Here is a 19,946-nt window from a genome sequence, read left to right as displayed (position 1 = left end):
TCTTAACAAGTGTAGTAAAATTACATTTATCCATCAACAGTTGACGAATACGATTTACTTAGATATATTTAAATAGCACTAGGAGAAATTTCAGTTTTTTGTACGTAAATAACACATTTCATGGCATACTTCCTACATTATCGGCAAACTTCTGCCGTGTCGAACATTGAAAATTGCGGCACGGCACGAGCTCGATTCTTCCCCGACCCCCTTCTTTCTCTTTCCGTTAAATATAAAGAACTAAGAAACATGTATAATTATCTTAAATGAAAAGTATTAATCAAGATTCCATTTCCATAAGCTTAAGAAATTCTTAGATATGAGACTCTTAGTGAACCTACTCCTCTCTCCTTTTATTCCTTCCTTAGTCAAATACATATTTTAAACGCTGATACCCGTGTTCCATTATTTTAAATGAAAATTTAATATAACAAATGTTACGTCTTTAAACTTAAGGCATTCCTATATACGGATATCTTATAATAATAATAACTTTCCTTTCGCCTCTCTCCAAGTTCAATTTCTAATAACAAGATATCCAAATCTCGAAATCCCTTAACATTAGGAACATAAATTTTGGTATTTTGACTATTCATTTAAAATAAGTAAAACTCTGTCTATTTTTTTCATATATGTATTTGACCTACATTAGTGAACTCCTCACAATATTTTTCTTTCTACCTCTTTTTCTCCTTCCTAAGTCAAATAATAATAATAATAATATAAAAAACACTAAAACAGTTGTAAATCCCATCTACCCCATCTATGTCAAATTTCCAAATATTTTTCCTTAGTGGTATCTTAAGTCACAAATCGCGTGTACTGTCAGAGTTTCAGGTTTCTAGTTTTCACAGTTTAACCTACCAATTAATCAATCAGAGCTTGATTAATATATAGAGATGACTGGATCGCTGTTATTATTGAAGATATCAATATTAGTTATAGTTGTTTTACTAGAATCAATCGTATTCTTCAAATTACGATGAATCGTAATTTCATTACTACAGAATGTCAACACGTTCTCAATTCGTAGTAATTGCAATAAATATCTTAAAGTCGATATTTTAGTTGGCTTACGTAGGAGGTTTATAAATATTGTGCACTGTTTCCTATTCTATAAACGGTGCGCTTTTTTTTTTTTTTTTTTTTTTTTTTTTTTTTTTTTAGGTTTTTACTGACGAATTCAGCTCGCTACCTGAACGTGTCAACACGCGGGAAAATATTTGCTGGTAGTTCGAAAGTTCTATGTATTGACTTGCAGGGACGACGGCTGCTATTGTATGTGTGAGTGCCAAAATGACTCACATCAGCAAATTTTCCTTACATTTCTCAATGTATTACATTCCTCATTCAATTCGAATCTGACAACTTTGACTATTGATCCTTAATTTACGTAAAGGGCTCAATATATGTTTATGTATTTGTTTCATGTTTATCCGCCAAATAATCCACACTCTTGGCTTGTAATACTTCTAGGTAACTGGAAGGAAGTGACCATAAGCTATTTAAAACTAGAATTAAAATCAAGAATGTTGAATTGTCATATCTATGTTAGGAAAGAGATTGCAGAGTATTTAGATTTTTGTATCATTTTTATTCCCACGCAATGCCGGGTATTTAATTATTTCCAGATCGGTCAGAAAAGATGTATATACGCTGTGACATGTCATACAATATGTATTTTCCAACCTACAAGATTATATTTCTGCGAAAAAGTAATGTTATGTTTCCTCAACATGTGGCAGTAAATACGTTTGTCTAGCTGCGAAACCCAGTTAGTTCCAAGAAAGCAATATCAACATGTCTTGAAGAATAGAAACAGATCATTAAATGGTACTGGTAACTTGAGAATGTTTCTGTGGTTGGTTCAGAGGAAGGGGCTGATCCCCCTTCACTGGTAACTATTACACGTCTACGAGACAAATTCGAGATTCATGGGACAGTGTATGATGTTCAGAAAGGCCGATCAGGGCGTAGATAATCCTCACATTCCTACTGAAAAATTTGCTACTTTGCCTGGTGTAAACGTGCGGAGTCACGACACTCATTTAACAATGCTTACTGATTCCATTTTCCCTGTCATTCCTGCAATGTACGGTAATGCTAGATTTTATTACCAACAAGATGGCACTCTGCCGCACTATCATAAGAAGTATCGGAGCATACCTGGATAAGAACTACTAAGTCAGTGGATAGGACGAAGGGGTTCAATTGAACTTACTGCGCTGTCTCCAGGACTTACGCCGTTCGACTTTCCTTATAGGCAAAGTGCAAGATGAGGAGTATCGTCATAAATGGTAGAGTTTAGATATATATTGGGATGAGATTCAAATAGTTTGTGCAGAAATACGCCATACATTGGACACTTTGGTGCAAATTAATGACGTAATCGTGATTCTTCTTTTAAAATGTACCATTACGGAAGGCTACAATCTTTTGAACGTTTACTTTAACCATCATTTGGAACAATCAGTTCGACCAGAAAGTACAATTATTTTTTTATATTAAATTCAAGCCAAAAAATACCCTGTAAGGTGGAGAATAACACTGTAAATAAATAAATATGAGAGGAAACGAAGAATAGGAACATTACACTATGCTATATAATAACAAAATCACAAATTAAATAAGCCGATTGTAATCTAAAGAAATGAGATGGGAAATGACGTAATTTTGCGGATGATTAACATCAAATCTCAGAAGACTCACAAACAACAGCACGCTATGAAATTGTTGCCACAAAACGTTGAAACTGCGTGTTCATAACAAAACCCAAACAAACATGAAAGAGAAATTTGGTTGGTTTTAGTCCTAAAGAAGATGCAATCCAGTGTGAAATTACAGCAAAATCGTACATCGTATATACAATACACAATATATATATATATATATATATATATATATATATATATATATATATATATATATACATCAAGAGAGATTGGGAGAGAGAGTTCAATATCTCGAATTTTGCCACCTCATTGCACCATTTGCTATGCAGCCTGACGAAGAGAACAGTTCACTCCCCGCTTCCCCCTTGATCCTTCACTCTTGCACCGCCACTAAAAGCAAATATTAGGTTACGCTAGTGTTTAATCACCCCAATTCTTCTTCTTTCCATCCAATCTTTTTATTACGCAGTAACAGGCGTGCAAACGTCAAGACTAAATAAACAAGACTGGCAACCTCTCTGTATATACACAATGAAACCATCTAAATATGTGTACATAACCTTTACTTAATGGTTCAACAGCTCTATATAATATATTCAGGGGTTCTGAATAAATTAACGCAACTATTGGATGTGCATTTTTAGAGCTAGATATATTAATTACGTTATGTTTACCAAGTTTTGCTTAGATAATTTTTAAATTTTATTTATAAAAATTATCATATTCTGATATTGATTTTAATGTACTACTGTTTTAATTGCACATTCTAAAATGTCACATATGTTGTACATTACATTAAATTATTCGTCAAAACATAATTATGTTACATTTAGTGATTGCCAATCGATATAGGTCTAGATTATCTATACGTTACCTTTTGCTGTGTTGAAAATTTCAACTATGAATTTTGTGGTAAAATAATTTTTGGGGAGATCTCAACGATATCCATCTATTTCTATAACAGTAGAATCCATTTCTTGTGTATGGTGAATACATTAGCTTCCCTAAAAGAAAACGAATGAAAACCAAATTTGGTCAGTACATTCATATTTCAAATATCGAATCCGATCCGTCATACTGTTTCAGAATGGAGTCCATTTGGAAAGTTTAAAACTTCATAACTCCCTTAATTTTGGGTCACATGATAAAACATAAAGGGATTTTTAATTTTGTTTTTTAAAAACTTGGACAGTTGTTTAAAAAGTTATTGAGTATTTTAAATGACGATAATGTGCGTCACGAAGATTGAACCGGACATTGCCGCACTAGTGAATTCACACCATGCTCAGGTATTTCATAAGCTTTCAATTTAAAATGTATTTCAATACACAGGTTTTGTTGCATTTGTATTTGTACCTTTTTGTATTTAATATGCATTTCCCATTAGCTTCATATAGTACCTCTTTCATTTAAATTAAGTTCTAAACAATTCTGCACCTGTTTAAAATGTCTAGTTGACCTATTTTTTGTTGTTCTTAACAGTATGTGTAAAAATAAAAATATACCTATCAGAACCAAACTTAAAATAGTATTTAAAAATATTTTTCGGTATTAGGTTCTAATTATTTTATCTCTTCTGCTTATTTTCGCGATCACCGTGAAACCCTCTTGCGATAACCAGGTTGAGAAACTCTGACATATAGTGATGATAGAATATAATGGTATATATGGTATACATGATATTACATCCAGTTCTAATAGAGGCTAAGGTTGGAGGCATAACTTTGTGTATATTGAGACACTGAGTCCATGTAATTAACATATTTTTAAAATTTCTTGCCACTTTTGTACTACGCAGATCAAATATTGAAACAAAAGGCGGATAAATCTAGCATTTTTGCTTTCACTGTTGAAATCTTTCAATGTTACGTGCCACGCTTATGGCGGTTAGGCTAAAGGAGAAGGTGACAATGAGAAATGAATGAAATGGTAGAATGGAGAAAGTGGGAGGAAACGGGAGAATCCCTAGAAAACCCGCGAGCACGGTGTTTGTCCACAAAGCGCGCGAGCTGGGATTGAACCAGGGATCCCAAGCACCGGATGTGAACGTTCTACCACTGAGCTACCGCGCCCCTACTTTCCCTATTGAGTTGAAGGCAAAGATAAAAGTATTCTTGGGACACTGAGCCCATATCATAAAAGCAATTTCCCGCTACTATTGTTATTTTATAGGCATGTAATGTGAAAACTGAAAGTGACAGATCTCTACCATTTCCGCTATCAATAGACAGAAAAGGAAGGAAATAGAACATAATTTTAAAAACCGGAATCCAAGATTATGACTATGAAAGTTGACAACTTTGATCCGTACGATTTACGAAATATGAAAAAAAGAAGCATTGGCTATTGGTGAATTTGTTGCTCAGAGTATAGAATTTATACAATACCTCATGCGTATTAAGTAACCAATATTTTACATTTTGATTTTTTTTATAATTAAGAGATAGAATGGAGAACATGACACACACACACACACACACACACACACACACACACATATATATATATATATATATATATATATATATATATATATATATATATATATATATATGTATATATATATATATAATGAACAATAAAAGAGTATATAGTCTAACGTTTCGACATCAGTAGTAATTTCATCAGACACAAAGAAATATTTTGACACTATAGCAGTATCTTCATGAGGCGAAGAATGTCACAAAGAAATGTTTCGATACTAAACCAGTTACTCCATCAATCACAAGGAAATCTTTCGGTATTATAGCAGTAACTTCATCAAACATAATAAAGGTTTGTATACTACAGTAGCACATCTTCATCAGATATAAGAATCGTTACATTATATACTGTTCTTTTGTTTACTTTGTCACGATTATTAGTCATTTAGTAGTCTTATATAGCATTTAACTTAATTGCCTAATAATTTTAACTAGTATGTATATATTTTCTTATTCATAATTAGTTAAATTTACATTACACAACCATTTATAATCAGTTCTAGAGCGCAAATATGTAGAATATAGATACATTCATAGCAATATTAGCGATGTAGTGTGTCGATTTTTTGTATAATATTTAAATGTTATGTTTTTTTTTTTACTATAATTCATCCATACAATGTTTCAAATTTAATTTATTTACATAATGATTCAAACATCTTAAATAATAAAAAGTGTATTATTTTTAAATATTCTCCTATAGCGGTAACGTTCAAATTCACATAAATTATCACGTATCACACAAAATATACACTCAATTGTACATTTCACTAAATCATATTCATCGGTGACGAACGGAAAGTAAAGTTTCGATTAAACAATTATCCAAAATAATAAATAATGTATATTAGGGTTCATTTGGAGGAAATATACCTAACTGAAACCTAAAATATAATAGTAACGCCAAGTTGTTAGCGGTTTGGTGTTTAGCTCTTCCAGAATAAAACGAAATAGAACAAGAACAACATAAGAACACATATTTAAGATATTAACTACCACGTGAGTTGTATTTTCCATACATTAATTTTGAGCTCTTTTGACGTGGTAAAATATATAACTCAAATGTGTGTTTTAACTTGTAAATCGTATGGTATGCAGGCAACTCGCAACTCACTCTGTCTTGCTATAATATATATATATATATATATATATATATATATATATATATATATATATATATATATAGTGTGATGTGTACATTTAAATTTTGAAATTAAAAACAGAAAAAACAATTCCTTAATTCATCTTTTGTATTTGCTACATTTTATAACCGACGTGAAAATCAATGAATATTTAACTAATCCATCTGAAGATGGTGTTTCCAAAACACTAAATACTTAAGTAGAATTACGTACTAAGTTAAATGGAAATGATGGGAGACATTTTTGCCACATCACATTGTGAAAAGGAAATTTGCCTACTAACCTCTTCTGAGGCACTGGGGCAATGATGAAAAGTTCTACTCAATGTTGAATACAAATATGTACTCTCCTATTGGGAATCGAATATAAAATCACATATACAGAAATTACGCTTGACATCGTACAAAAATTAAAATTCACAATGTGAGCTAATATTACATGAGTTTATGTTTTTCGTGCCAGAGTCCAGAGTATGTGTGAAAAAGTATCATGAACATTTAAAAGGTTGTATCTTACCTCTGTCACATAATTACTGCCCATAATATGACATCATCGCTTGGGTGTAAGTGTCATTACTACCAACTGAACCTACAAGAAAGAAACAAAATTAATTAGTGTATTATTAAAATGCCTTAACATGAGTATATTTATTACAGTTACGGTAAAATGAATATTTTTTTAGTTAAAAATATATTTCCTCATTCAGTTCTACAATATTAAATATATAATGGCGTACTGAGATAGATCCCTACGTTCAAACCATATTTGCAATGCACAATAATTAATATTTCAACTAAAATTACTTTTAATGATATTACGTGTGGAAATCAAGGTCAGCTTCATGGCAAAGTGGTTTGCATCTATATAGATTTACGGAATATATTTATGAGATCCATCCGAACCAGGATGTATATAATGAAGTGCATGTCCATCACTGTAATATTCATATAGGTAGAACGTCCTTTCCGCATATATTTGGCTTCTAAACATTGATGTAGATAGAAAGCAGAGTACATGCTATTTGATATTCTTTTTCGAATACTGGGAATAGGTGCCACTCACAGCAAATTGTGTAGTTTCCGTAGATCTCAATAAGGAAACAGTTTCAGTGTTATGCACTTTAAGCAGGGTGAATCAGTTTAAGAGCAATCATCTTTAATGAAAGAGATCGGGTTATGGGAGATTGTACTGGGTAACATCATAGCTGTTGATTTTGTCTAGATCCTTTGGTTCTTCCCTCATTTATTCCATTGATTATTTCATGAAATTCAATATTATACAGGGTGTTTTAAAACAACACTGACAACGTTTGGGTGGTGATTCCTGACACCAAGATAAGGTGTAAAGTATAGACCAACCTGGGTGCACAAATGCTTCCTTTCGGAGATATAGGCTGCTGAAAACATGAACAAAATGAACTTCAAAAAAGGTCCATAACTCCAAAACTATAAGACCTTCCGTAGTCGGGCCAAGACTTCACATAAGAATTAATATGTGCGCTATCCAGAAATACATGTTTAAGAATCCTATGGTACTCGCGCAACAATTTTTATAGAGGTAGTGATTCTACGGGCATACTCACTCCCCAACTACCTCTATAAAAATTGTTGCGGAAGTACAGCAGGATTCTGAAACATGGGTATTTGGATAGGGCACATACTAGTTCCTAAATAAAGTCTTGACCCGACTACAATAGGTAAAATAGTATTGGAGCTGTGGACCTTTGAAGTTCATTTTTTCATGTTTTCGGCAGCTTATAACTCCGAAAAGAAGCATTTGTGCACCCAGGTTGGTCTATACTTTTCGTCTTATCTTGGTGTCAAGAATCACCTCCCAAACGTTGTCGGTGTTGTTAGAAAACACCATATATATCTAGATAGATAGACAGATATAGATATAGATATATATATAGATATAGATATAGATATAGATAGGGTGTTTCAAAATTTGTCACAATAATTTGGAAATAGGAAAATAAGGTAAAAGTTCAGATAGACCTGTGGTCGGAAGTGACGAAAACGTGAAAAAATTAACTTTAGAGGTCTGTAGTTCTACTACTATACGGCCACTGAGTCGTATAGTAGCTTGACGTTGTCGGTCAAGATATCACTGAGAAAATAGTATGTGAACTTTCCAAATATCCATCTTTCAGAACCTCCGGTACTTTCACAATCATTTTTAGAGAGGTTGTTAGGGATTACTTGATCACTCTCCTACGTTTCTAATTGGTATGCAAGTACTGGAGCATTCTTAAACATGTATATTTTGATAGTTCATATACCAGTTTCTCAGTGGTATCTTGAGTCGACAATGTTAGGTCCCATAATAGTAGTTCACTTGTTTCACATTTTCGGCACCCTTCAATTCCGAAATCATCCACTTTTGAACAAAGGTTCATCTAAACTTTTTTTTTTTATTTTGATGTGAGGAATCTATTTCCAAAATACTGTGACATATTTTTATAACACCCTATATATATATATATACAGGACCAGATCCAGGATTTTCTGAGCGGGTTGCACCAATAACTATCATACATATGAATCAAATTTATTTTTTAATGCCTTTAGGCATCTGTGATGTGTATGAGGAACTGACTTAAACTATTGTGTTTAGGAAAACCGCTTTCTTTTAAGAAAGAAGCATGACATGATATTTTAGGAAAGTATTGCTATTTCCACTGCCAGTTTCTCACTTTAGATAGTGTATATTCAGAACGGAGGGGGGTGCACGTGCTCCGGTGCACCCCACTAAATCCGGCCCTATACATATATATAACCACTTTCTTCAGTCTAGAAACATAAGTAAGGAACTATAACTGAATATTTCATAATATTTTATTTTTTATCTTTATGTGAAATTACGGTTAATAGATAGAAAATCAAGCTTCACGGAACGTTGTTTGCAAGTTTGAAGTTTGTTCCAAAGTAAAGGGAAATATTAGACAAAATTAGCAATGTTTGATTGTGATAACTGGACAATACAAGTTTTGAAAAGAACAAATACAGATAATATTTTTAAAAAGCAACAAGCCCAATAATAAGTATCGACATATATCATAACATAGAGTTCCCTCGTGGCTATATGGTTTGCATAATCATTTGGGGCAAGAGTTGGGTTTGAATCTCGACGGGAGGTCATACGGTTCAGATCGCAAGTTAAGCTCTAGGTAAAGGCCTCTTATAATGTCGCTATAGAAAGGGACTCAAACTCATCCATCTGTCCTAACACATGCAATGAGCGTCGATGAACTTGTGACTTACCTACTTTCCTTACGTATCGTTGATATCTCTGTAGGGTCCAAAATTATATACGGGCTTACTGAAAACGCGCTTGGATAAACACTATGAACACTCATATGTGGGAAGAACAATCAACGAAATATTGAAAACAATTTAACTGACTAAATTATAAAATCACTCTATCATAACAATCAATACGATGCAACTACATTCAATACGGAAAAGGTAAACATTTGAGCTAATGACTTACAGTAGAAATACCTCAGTCAAGTCATCGGGAAGGCAATCAGTTATATCTATGAATCTCTTAATACATTCCTTACAATAGACCTGTTATTTTATTTTTATTTATACATGTTTAAAGACATTATCCGCAACTATGTCCTTAAACCCATCACATATGGGACATGGTGGCTCTCCTTGGTAAATATACTATCCCGTAAAGCGGGCGGAAGAAAGGTATAGGAAAAAATAAAGTAATCTGAGACATATATATTAGAAACCGTCTCAGTATTTGCCTTGCGTGAATGAAAAAAAAAAAAAAAAAAAAAAAAAACAGAAAAATTCAGGATGAGTGCTGTGAAGAAGCTGTTACTCCTTTGGAACTAAGATTCCTCACAGAGAATCGAGTTCGGGGCCGACAATAGTCATTTAAAGGAACTGATGTGTATGATTTAGATGACGACAAACTTTTAACAACTTGCATTACACACAATGAAAAACAAGCCATAGCTCGAAACACAAAAGATATTTTAAGAAACCCTATCGATAAGATACAAAAGCTGCCTCAAATTAAAAGTTTCCTCCCCTGAGTTTGAAGCATATATTATTTTTCGATGAGGCTTCTCTAAAGAGCTGCCACTGGTCTTAAGTATAGGTAAAGCTGCTGTGGAATACGGATATGTTGTGGTTCTAATATCCTTATATTATTTTGATATGCTAACTAAATACTGAAATAAATTGAAATACAAGTAAAATTAAAAACAAACAAAATGCAATAACATTACAAGAAAAAGTGAATGAAATAGTAACGTAGATAATGAGATAGATGACATATGAACGAACTCGAAAGAAGGTGAAAGATATAGCATAACGAAAGCTGTTTTCGGACGTTGTAAGTGAGGATATATTCTTAAGAGCGTTATTTGCACTGAACCACACACGCTATGTAGATGACTGAATTTCTATGTTCTAGTGCGCAGCTTAAGCTGACACAAAGCACGTTAACAATTATGCAAATGCAGCTCACTAGGCATCACACAGAAAGAGAGAGAGAGAAGGGCAGAAAATGCAAGTAGCGAGGAAATTATTTTCGAAAAAAGTACGGTGGAAAAGATACGCTTATCCCAAAGAACCTTGTCACAAAGTATATGATGACGTAGAGCATAACAAAGTACTGGCTTTGTTGCGGACTAATGAATACCCAGAACTATGATACGGGGAAAGCTAGAGTAAATGGAGTGAATATTGGTATATAGAAGAAACAACTATTTTAAATCAGCTGTATTAAGAGAAAAGTACAGAAAATCGAGCGAGTACTGGCATACTAAGAGGAAAGGAAAAACAAGTGGACATTAATATATTTGGAAAACACTAGGGTAAATCGGGTAAATATTGATATATTAAGGAAAACTTTAGATAAATCGAGTAAATATTGGTATATATTAAGGTAAAAATAGGGTAAATTGAGTAAATATTGTAATGTTAATGGAAAAAGAATAAATCTAATTAATATTGGTATATTAAGGAAAAATATAGTTGTGCCATCCATTAATGAAAAGTTTCGAAACAATAAATAAATAGAGACAGTAGTCCTCCTACTAATACTAAATAATATTCTCCTCCTATTAATAAATATTCGCATCTTTACTTTTTTATACCCGAAAAAGCCCAAATAAGTATTCAATAGAGAAACCGATATTCTGCAAATGAGTAGAGTAATATACGCAATCTTGGAGAAATATCGGTTATCTTATATTATATTAACACTAAATGGACGAGATGCGTCAAATTGAACTTTTTTTAACCCTTAACGGTTCACTATATTTTCTGTCTGTTTCCGGCACTGCTTGCAAAACAATATATCCACAGACTACCTTCCGCGTAAAATTTACCAGAGTTGTCACCAGGAAGCAATAGCTTCTCTGGATCGCGGAAAACATGTACACAAATAACCACAAGGAATAATACCTAAAAATAATAGTCTTCAAACGCAATAGGCAAGATCAAAACATGTGTAACCAAATGGTTACGAAAACTCGTTAAGGGTTAAGTGGAACTACAATGACATTTCTCATGTAATTTCCTTTTACTTTTATAACCTTATACATCATAGTGTGGTAAACTTCTACTGATATTTATATTCATCTCTTTTTGAAAATGAAATTTCATAAAATTCCTACAAAACCGATTAATTTGATCCATAAGAAAACCTAAAGATTTGCTCATTATTTCTGAATTTTCAAAATAGTAAATATAGACAATATGAAGCAATTTATTGCATAAGCAAGAACTAGCAGAATTGATATTAAAATAGTCGTATGTAACAATGACTAGAGATACCCACGAGACAAAAGAAACCAAAATTTTCGTAACAAAATATGAGATAAGACATCACTTTCACAATATCTTTCGAGATAAAAGATTCTCAGCGTTTGTCTTGGAGCCATCCTAGCTATGACAAGATAAAGTACATAATCATAATAGTTAATATTTTTCTGACTAGAGTATGTACTTATTTATTAGAATTGTAACAGTTTCAATAACGTAACATTATCTACTTCTTTCGTATGTTAATTGGCGTATATATATGTTCATATAAACAAATATAAAAGTCAAGATTTATGAAGAACCGTAATAGCAATAAATTTTTCACTTTGGTCATTTCCTTAGCTTAGCACAATACATTTCCAGAATTCGATGCCAAATTTTTCTATTATATCATACGTAACAGTACTACAAATAGATCTTTTGAATAACCTCAAGTAAATCATTTGTTTACTTTTTGTACGAACTAGAAATATACTCACGTCAGTATCTACTACAAAATTCAGCGAATTAGTGTTATATTATTCCCTGATTATACTGTGAAAGTGTGTCTTTGATACCATGCCATGGAACTGTTCCAAAGTTTTGTGCAGTGATGAAATACTAGACGAATCTCTGAATATAGTAAGTGACAATCCTGGTAAATGAAGTTGTGTGAATATCTGACGGAGAAATAGAGAAACGGATAAAGAAAATTAGTTCTTCAGGGGAAAGGTAATACAGGGTGGCCCAAAAGTAGGTACACACCCCTACATTGATCACGTATAACATTTTAGTTTATAGGTTTATTGGCTTCGGCTGTTCCGAGCTTAAGATATAAGTAAAAGACATTAAGAACAAATAATAAAAAAACTAACTCTATCTGATGGATAACAATAAAATAATATAAAAAGCAATGAGTTGATCAGTGCGGAACTGTATACCTACTTTCTGGCCACCCTCTATATCAAAATTTTCTGACCAGTATTCTTTGGGTGAATCAGTAGTCGATTCTGCCCTTTAAAGCACCTCAGAATCTGAAAGTGCAGCGGATGGAACCAAACACAAACACATAGATAAATCTAAATAGGAATTTGTCGCGTAACATCGCATAACGAGAGCCAACGAGCTATTCAAATCAATTTAAAACTGTTTATTATCTATTTACTACATTTCGATTGGTTATAAATGGTGAACTATTGTCCGTTCTCAAACGCGTACATAAAATAAGACACAGAGAAGAAAACGGGATTTAAGAATGTTTAAAGATGAATTTCTTAACTTCATTGTTTTTATATTAGAAATACTTTAAGTCTACGCAATGTGTCAGTAACAAGTTGGCAGTCACCTAAATAATTAATTCAGAACTTTGTACAATGAGCAGGGGCAAAATTTAAAATTACAAAAAAACAGTTCAGTGAGAAGAATTAAGCTACACAATGGAAAATTTGCTAATGTATTTTCTTTTTTACAATTTTCTTTAGATGTTTCAATCTTGGGCAAAATGTAACTAACGATGAATTACCAACAAAGTGCAACAAATATATTTGATATAGAGATCTGGTTACTGGCAGATGCAGAGATCAAATATTCGCTAAATAGATTATTTCACTCAGGAAAATATATGATAATAGACGTAGAAATCAACTTCTTTGTGTATAGTGCTACAACTTACGGAAACATGTAAGAAACTGAAATAAATTTAATTATTCTGCTTGAACAGAAATCAGAAAATGATCAGGTTTCCTTTTTTATAATATATTGTATCTAGCAGGCATAATTTATTGGATTTTGCAGAACACTAGCAGAACGTTTATTTCTTACTTAGCAGATGAAATTATAAATGTTTGCTTAAAAGGGAATTAACGTAAACAATTGTCATGGTGTTGTTCATTCTTTGACGATTGTAATAGCTGTAAAAGGGAATAGACTTTGCGTGTTGGGGTCCAGTCATATATGTGATTTGAAGACACTGTTTGAGAGTTTTCGAAGATAATTATTATCTATGCGTGGTTGTTATAAAAGGAATAAATATGATTTGTGGAACAAGTAGTAATAAGAAAACAAAGAGTAAATAACTGAAGTACAGCAAGGCTTTGGTTAGAGCCAGTGCGCCTAATTTATAACGAATTTATTGTCATTGAAGTTAATGAAGAATGTATAAATATTGAATTTTAAATTTTTAGTTTGGAAGAAATAAATATTGAGATTTATAAAATAATTTGGAGATTATTATTATTATTATTATTATTATTATTATTATTATTATTATTATTATTATTATTATTATTATTATTATTATTATTATTATTATTATTATTATATCTAGCTGGCGAGAATGAATGCGGCATAAATATAAATACCAGGTTCTAACTCCGAAAAGGTAATCCAAATTAGATTCCAGAGGGTGTTTCTTATCTCATCTAGCAAATGTCGGGATGATCCCTTCGTTATATACTGGTAGCGTTACCAGATCTGAAGATTAAAAAGTAGTGAGGTTGAGATCAACGGTAGCGGATTTGAACTATTTGTAGCCCAAACAAAAATGAATTATTACGCAGCTATATACTCTTACTAATCATCTATAATCCATACTGCGTCAGGAAGAGTAGAACTACAGTGTACAATGATAGCATAAAATGGACAACGTTCTTCCAAGAAGACATATTTGTTAAAGTTATTTCCTATTTTTTGGTTATCTAAGAGTCATTTTTGTATGTTTTCATTATAACTTCATTAACTCATTATGTTAATATTATACAAAACATAATTAAATTTGAAATGTTTACGTTTATATATCTTCGTACAACTATAAGCCAAGCCATTAAATGAGACAGCAACACGGTCAGTAGCGGTCAGTAGTACTGCAACAGCACAAACTCAACAAAAGTCTAGCATGGTCAGATCTAAAGATTAAAAAGCGCTAAAAGAAGAACTAAATTATATCAAAAATGTTAGCTTTACTAAAACTATTGTTTATTGTAAATACAATACTCAACAAACAAAAGTTTTATTGTATTATACAAAACTAATAATTTGTGATTTAACAGAGAAAAAAAATAAGAAAGTAGCACATTCTTAAGAGTCATAGTAAGTAGCCAAAAATAGCATGTCGTCCAATTTCAAATTTTGGTAGCTAGGGCACTTAAAAAAATCGCCCAGTCCGATGCTTATAACCCAATCTGGTAACACTGCATCATAGTGGATATATTTTGAAACATATTTCCTTCTTTCAATGTCAACGATTTTACTGTTACATGTTTCTCTAGTTTTATCTAGAACAATGTTAACGAATAAATAAATAAATATCTATATCGTAGTTCCCTCCCCCTTAACAGGGACAAAGATTATTGTATAGAAAAAATTGAATAAAAATCATATTTAGAAGTAAAATTGAAGTTAATTGAATAACCTAACTAGCTAAAATGACGGTTCTGCGCACAGCAAGAGTTGGTTTATGGGAAATATTTGAGCCTCCTCTCCTCCTTAGGATACGCATATCAATCAAGATGTAATAATAAAAACCCTATAAAGATATTTATTTTTTGGCATAAATTTTGAACTTTCCAACCCCTCTAGGGTACATCCTTTAAATCAAAGTTACTTGATAAAATCAAAACTTGTGGTAGGTACTATGTTCAAGAATTCATTTCAAACCCATTAACTTGTTTCAACATGACGCAGTCACAAACAACTGAAAACGTACATTTTAAAATGGGGAGATAAATCATAGAAAATCGTCAGTTTTCCCCTTAAAATGGAAATTTTCTAAAACGGGGAAAGACGGATATATTTATATACCTAGTTTCTACTTTCTAACTTGAGGGGTTCATGGGATACTGTACTTTTGCTGAAATTTTGAATCCATCCTACATTCTACGATAAACTTTTAAATCAAAGTAGCATGATAAAAAAAATCCAGTTAGAGATACTTGGAAACTGTATCCAAAAATTCATATAAGTTTAATAATTTTTTCATGATGTCATCACAAACATCACAGACATCCTTTTTAATATATTCAGATTTCCGGCATATATTTCGGAGTTCATTTTTTAAATTTACGGCGTTCTCGCACCACTGTTTTCTGGAGGCGCCGTTTTTTTTGTTTTCATAGCGCTCCAATTGATAATTATCTGATATATTCTATTCAAATGAACTAAAACGTTGCAGAATTATTTTATTTAATTAGTAAACAGTAAAATTTCATTTGCTTTGCATTTAGTGTTTAATTAAATTTCTTGAAAAGAATTGCAGGGGTAGTCATTTTCTGTTCAATATATAACAACCTTCAAAATTCGGTATTTCCGAAAAATGTGTCTTTCCTCAGGTCCGGATATTGTCTGAGTTTTGAATGCCAGCTTTAAATATTATTGCGTAGAATGAAAGTGAAGTGAAATATTTGTTTTACTTCCCATGATTATGCCATATAGGCTAAAACAGACAGTGATGATGACAATGAATGAAATGGAATGAAGCAAGTGGGAATAAAGGGAAGAAATTCAAGAAGACCCATCCATACGGTGTTTCTCTACCACCACCAATTGGCGCGAGCTGAGATTGAACCAAGAATCACACGCATTAAAGATGAACACTCTACGGCTGGGCCACCGTGACTTCCCTACTACAGAAAACGCTTTAGAGAATGTGTGAGAGTATGGATGATCCTCATAAAATAAAGATAGAGATTGGTATGCCACTTATTTTTCAAGGCATTTACTTTATCTCTTTCTTTTAAGGGGCTACAATCATACAGGTGTGCGATTGTCGTGAGTGAAGATATCTTGGTCGTAAATGAACCGAACTGACACCCATTAAATCTTTCCTTAAAGTGTGACATCAGTAATGCTTTTAATAGAAGTGAGGACCACTTTTTGTATCAAGACAACAATGATGACTCGTTGGTAAGAAATAGATGTCGAAGGACCCTTACAATGTGAACAAGAGAGAATGTTTAGAAGCCAGTGACATGGTTTACAGGTATTTAAAAAATCAGTACACTATTCGATAAGTATTACAGTGTTTTGTTAAATCCTTTTAAATTTTTGTCATCTTTTACTTTGATTCGTTCCTTTAAAAAATCTGTTATATTTGCAGGTGCGTCGTGTATAAAGACGCATTTTGTAAGGAATTTCAAAGCAATTGATCAACCGTAAACTTAACGTAAATTCAAGTCAACCAATGCAAAGTTAATAATATGTTGGACAATTCGAGAAAAATATATGAAGAGTGTAAGAAGAAAACAAAGTATTAAGAAGATCAAACGAATAGTGATTAGAAACGAACCTGAGCTCTTAGTTATTGCAGCCAAACTAATAATAATATACGTAGTATTAGTTTTTATGTCCTTTGATAGTATTACTACTGAAGATCCGGAATATAAATGGGAAGTACAAACAAGTATAGGAATGACGAAATAAGATTTTAGTGATGGTTATGTCAATTAGTTGGGATAAAATATTTGCTATTGAATAATCGGACAAGGTGTTAAGACATTGTAAGAACAAATGAAGGGCGTAACTGGTGTAACTATGTAATATAAATAATGTGTAATTACGTTTAGGTTGGAATGGAGTCATAAGTGGCTGAAGTTATTTGTTGATTGGATATGATCCATATGTGGCTGAGTTTAGTGGATTATTGTTAAAGTTAGTTGTTGAAGTGTAGTTATCTCTGAACCATAGTAGTTGCATAGTGTATGTTAATTACCCAGAGATATAGAGGTGCATTAAAAGGTTAAAGTAGTCTGAAAGTTGCTTCGACATTCCTTGGTAATTACAGTAGTTTAGAAGGTTAAGTAAAAGTAAATACCTTTGCTCTAATTTTTAACTACTTAACATTTAGGAAGAGAATAAAGACGTATTCGAATTCGCACGTCATTAAATACAGAGTAAACAAAAATATTAATCAAATTTTTCATGTGGAGCATGGAAGAGAAACATAGGCAGTACAAACGACTGACAAGAAACAACTTGAAGTGTTTGCAGTTTAGCTATAAAAAAGAATTAACAATAGCTGAGTGTAACAAGAAACCAATAAGGTATTACTACCAAAAGTTATGAAAAGGTAAACAATAATGTGGATAATTGAAAGAGAAAGTGATAAATTTCAAAATAATTTGAGAAGAAATTGTTTTAATATGGATGTGGTTAAAGGTATGTAGTGTTACTCACGAGACGAGTAATAAGTTTTTTTTTCGTCTTGTCTCATAATTTTTTTTTCTCCAGAGGTGATGTCTCGTCTCGATTCTAGAAAAATTATATTTTTCTCATCTTGATTCTAACAAAGTTTTTCTCGTCTCATTTTATAAATGTATGTACATTTTTTTCTTAATTCCCTTACTTTTTTCTTAATTTTATCTAGAAGTGATACAAATCCTTCCGCATCAGAAGAGGTCCACGACATTATGTTTACTATTGCAGTTTTTCGTGTAATGGCTTGCGTATCTTCAGAAGTAAATAAGTGCTCTTTATTATGTTCGTACAATTTATATGTTTTATGTCATGAATCATATAATACTTTAATTGTTCAGACATAAGATTTGAATGGACTACAGGGTGGCCCATAATTCTGTATATGGTGTTCGACTGTCTGTAGTATTTATATGTTTCGATATAGCAACAATACGTAGTCTGAGAATGGGAATAACAGTCACTGGACTTAGAACTGGTAGAGTATGCCAGACAGGATGGCGAAACGGCTGTATCTGGAACAGTGTGTGTGTTTGTATTCTGTAACAAACAATTACGCGGAGGTAAGATGAGCTTGATCTCCCGATTTGCCACAACTTGATATTTTCTTATGGAATGTTTTAAAGGACAAAGTGTACCAACATCGCATACGCAATTAGGTCGAACTACGAGAAGCTATTAGAGAAGAGTTTCATAGAATATCAGTACGGGTCTGTCAAGCTACTTGTGACAACGTTGTTCTTCGTCTCCAGGCATATATTGATTTGGGTAGTGCAGTTGATGGACCATACCATGGAGAACAGAAATTAAAATTCTTGTAATGAAAGACATGAGGGTAATGCTTTTATGTACAGGTTATTTTCCTAGTAATTTCTTTATCACAGTCTTTGAAACATTATATATGTAATTACGGGTCACATTGTAGTGTCATCCACAAGATTCGAGGAATTTCTCGTCTCGTCTCGATTTTTGAGACGAGAATTGTCATATTTCTCGTCTTGTCTCGAATTTGAAAATGTACTTCTTGTCTCGTTTCCGAGACGAGACAGACTTTCTCTTCTCGTGAGCAACACTAAACTAATCATAAAAGGAAAACAATGGAGCAAAGGAAAAAATAGAACTGATAAATGTTATTATAGAAAGTAAGTCTTATGTGAAAATTCAAGGATATTAGTGAAACGAAGTATGTTCGGTAGAAGCTCCTCAGTTCAAGTAGAAGTGCCCTGCGTATGACGAGAAAGCACATACAACGATGGTGATAAAAAATATTATTTTTTTCTTTTTTGTGAAGCTACTGGTAGATTTATTGAAATTTAGGATGTGAAGAAAGGCCTCTTAGAACGAATTCTCTCTTCTCATAAATATATGCGTATTTTATGACTCGATTTTCTTCACTCGCTTTACTTTTCGAAAAGGGAGATTTATATATATCCCAGAATCTCAGTTACAATCTGGTTATTTATTGTATTTCCTTTATCGCTAGTTTCGAAAGCGTACAGAAGTGATTTTTTTTCTTTAAATATAAAATGAAAACGTAAATGCATTTGTTGCTAATCTGACGAAATATACTGTCACATATAAGTCAGTGAAATTCAGAGAATAATTTAAAACAAATAAGAGTATACGGAGGTGCAACTTTACTACTTTCAATACACTTTTTGGGTCATTCAAACAAATACTTCAAGCTTCGAA

General features: G+C 32.4%; 1 protein-coding gene across 1 annotated transcript in view; it reads right to left on the bottom strand.

Annotated features, from left to right (window-relative positions):
* LOC145664075 (suppressor of lurcher protein 1-like) overlaps positions 1–19,946 on the bottom strand; it is a 938,444-nt gene that overhangs the window by 684,495 nt on the left and 234,003 nt on the right. The window contains exon 2 of the mRNA XM_081730414.1: positions 6,814–6,885. Within this exon, the coding sequence (XP_081586540.1) occupies positions 6,814–6,837 (24 nt within the window). The 5' untranslated portion in view covers positions 6,838–6,885. The remainder of the gene's footprint in view (positions 1–6,813; positions 6,886–19,946) is intronic.

This window comes from Thermobia domestica, chromosome 11, assembly GCF_964235325.1.
Source record: "Thermobia domestica chromosome 11, izTheDome1.hap1.1, whole genome shotgun sequence".
Lineage (NCBI taxonomy): Eukaryota > Metazoa > Arthropoda > Insecta > Zygentoma > Lepismatidae > Thermobia > Thermobia domestica.
This window is presented reverse-complemented; position numbering and strand designations above follow the sequence as displayed.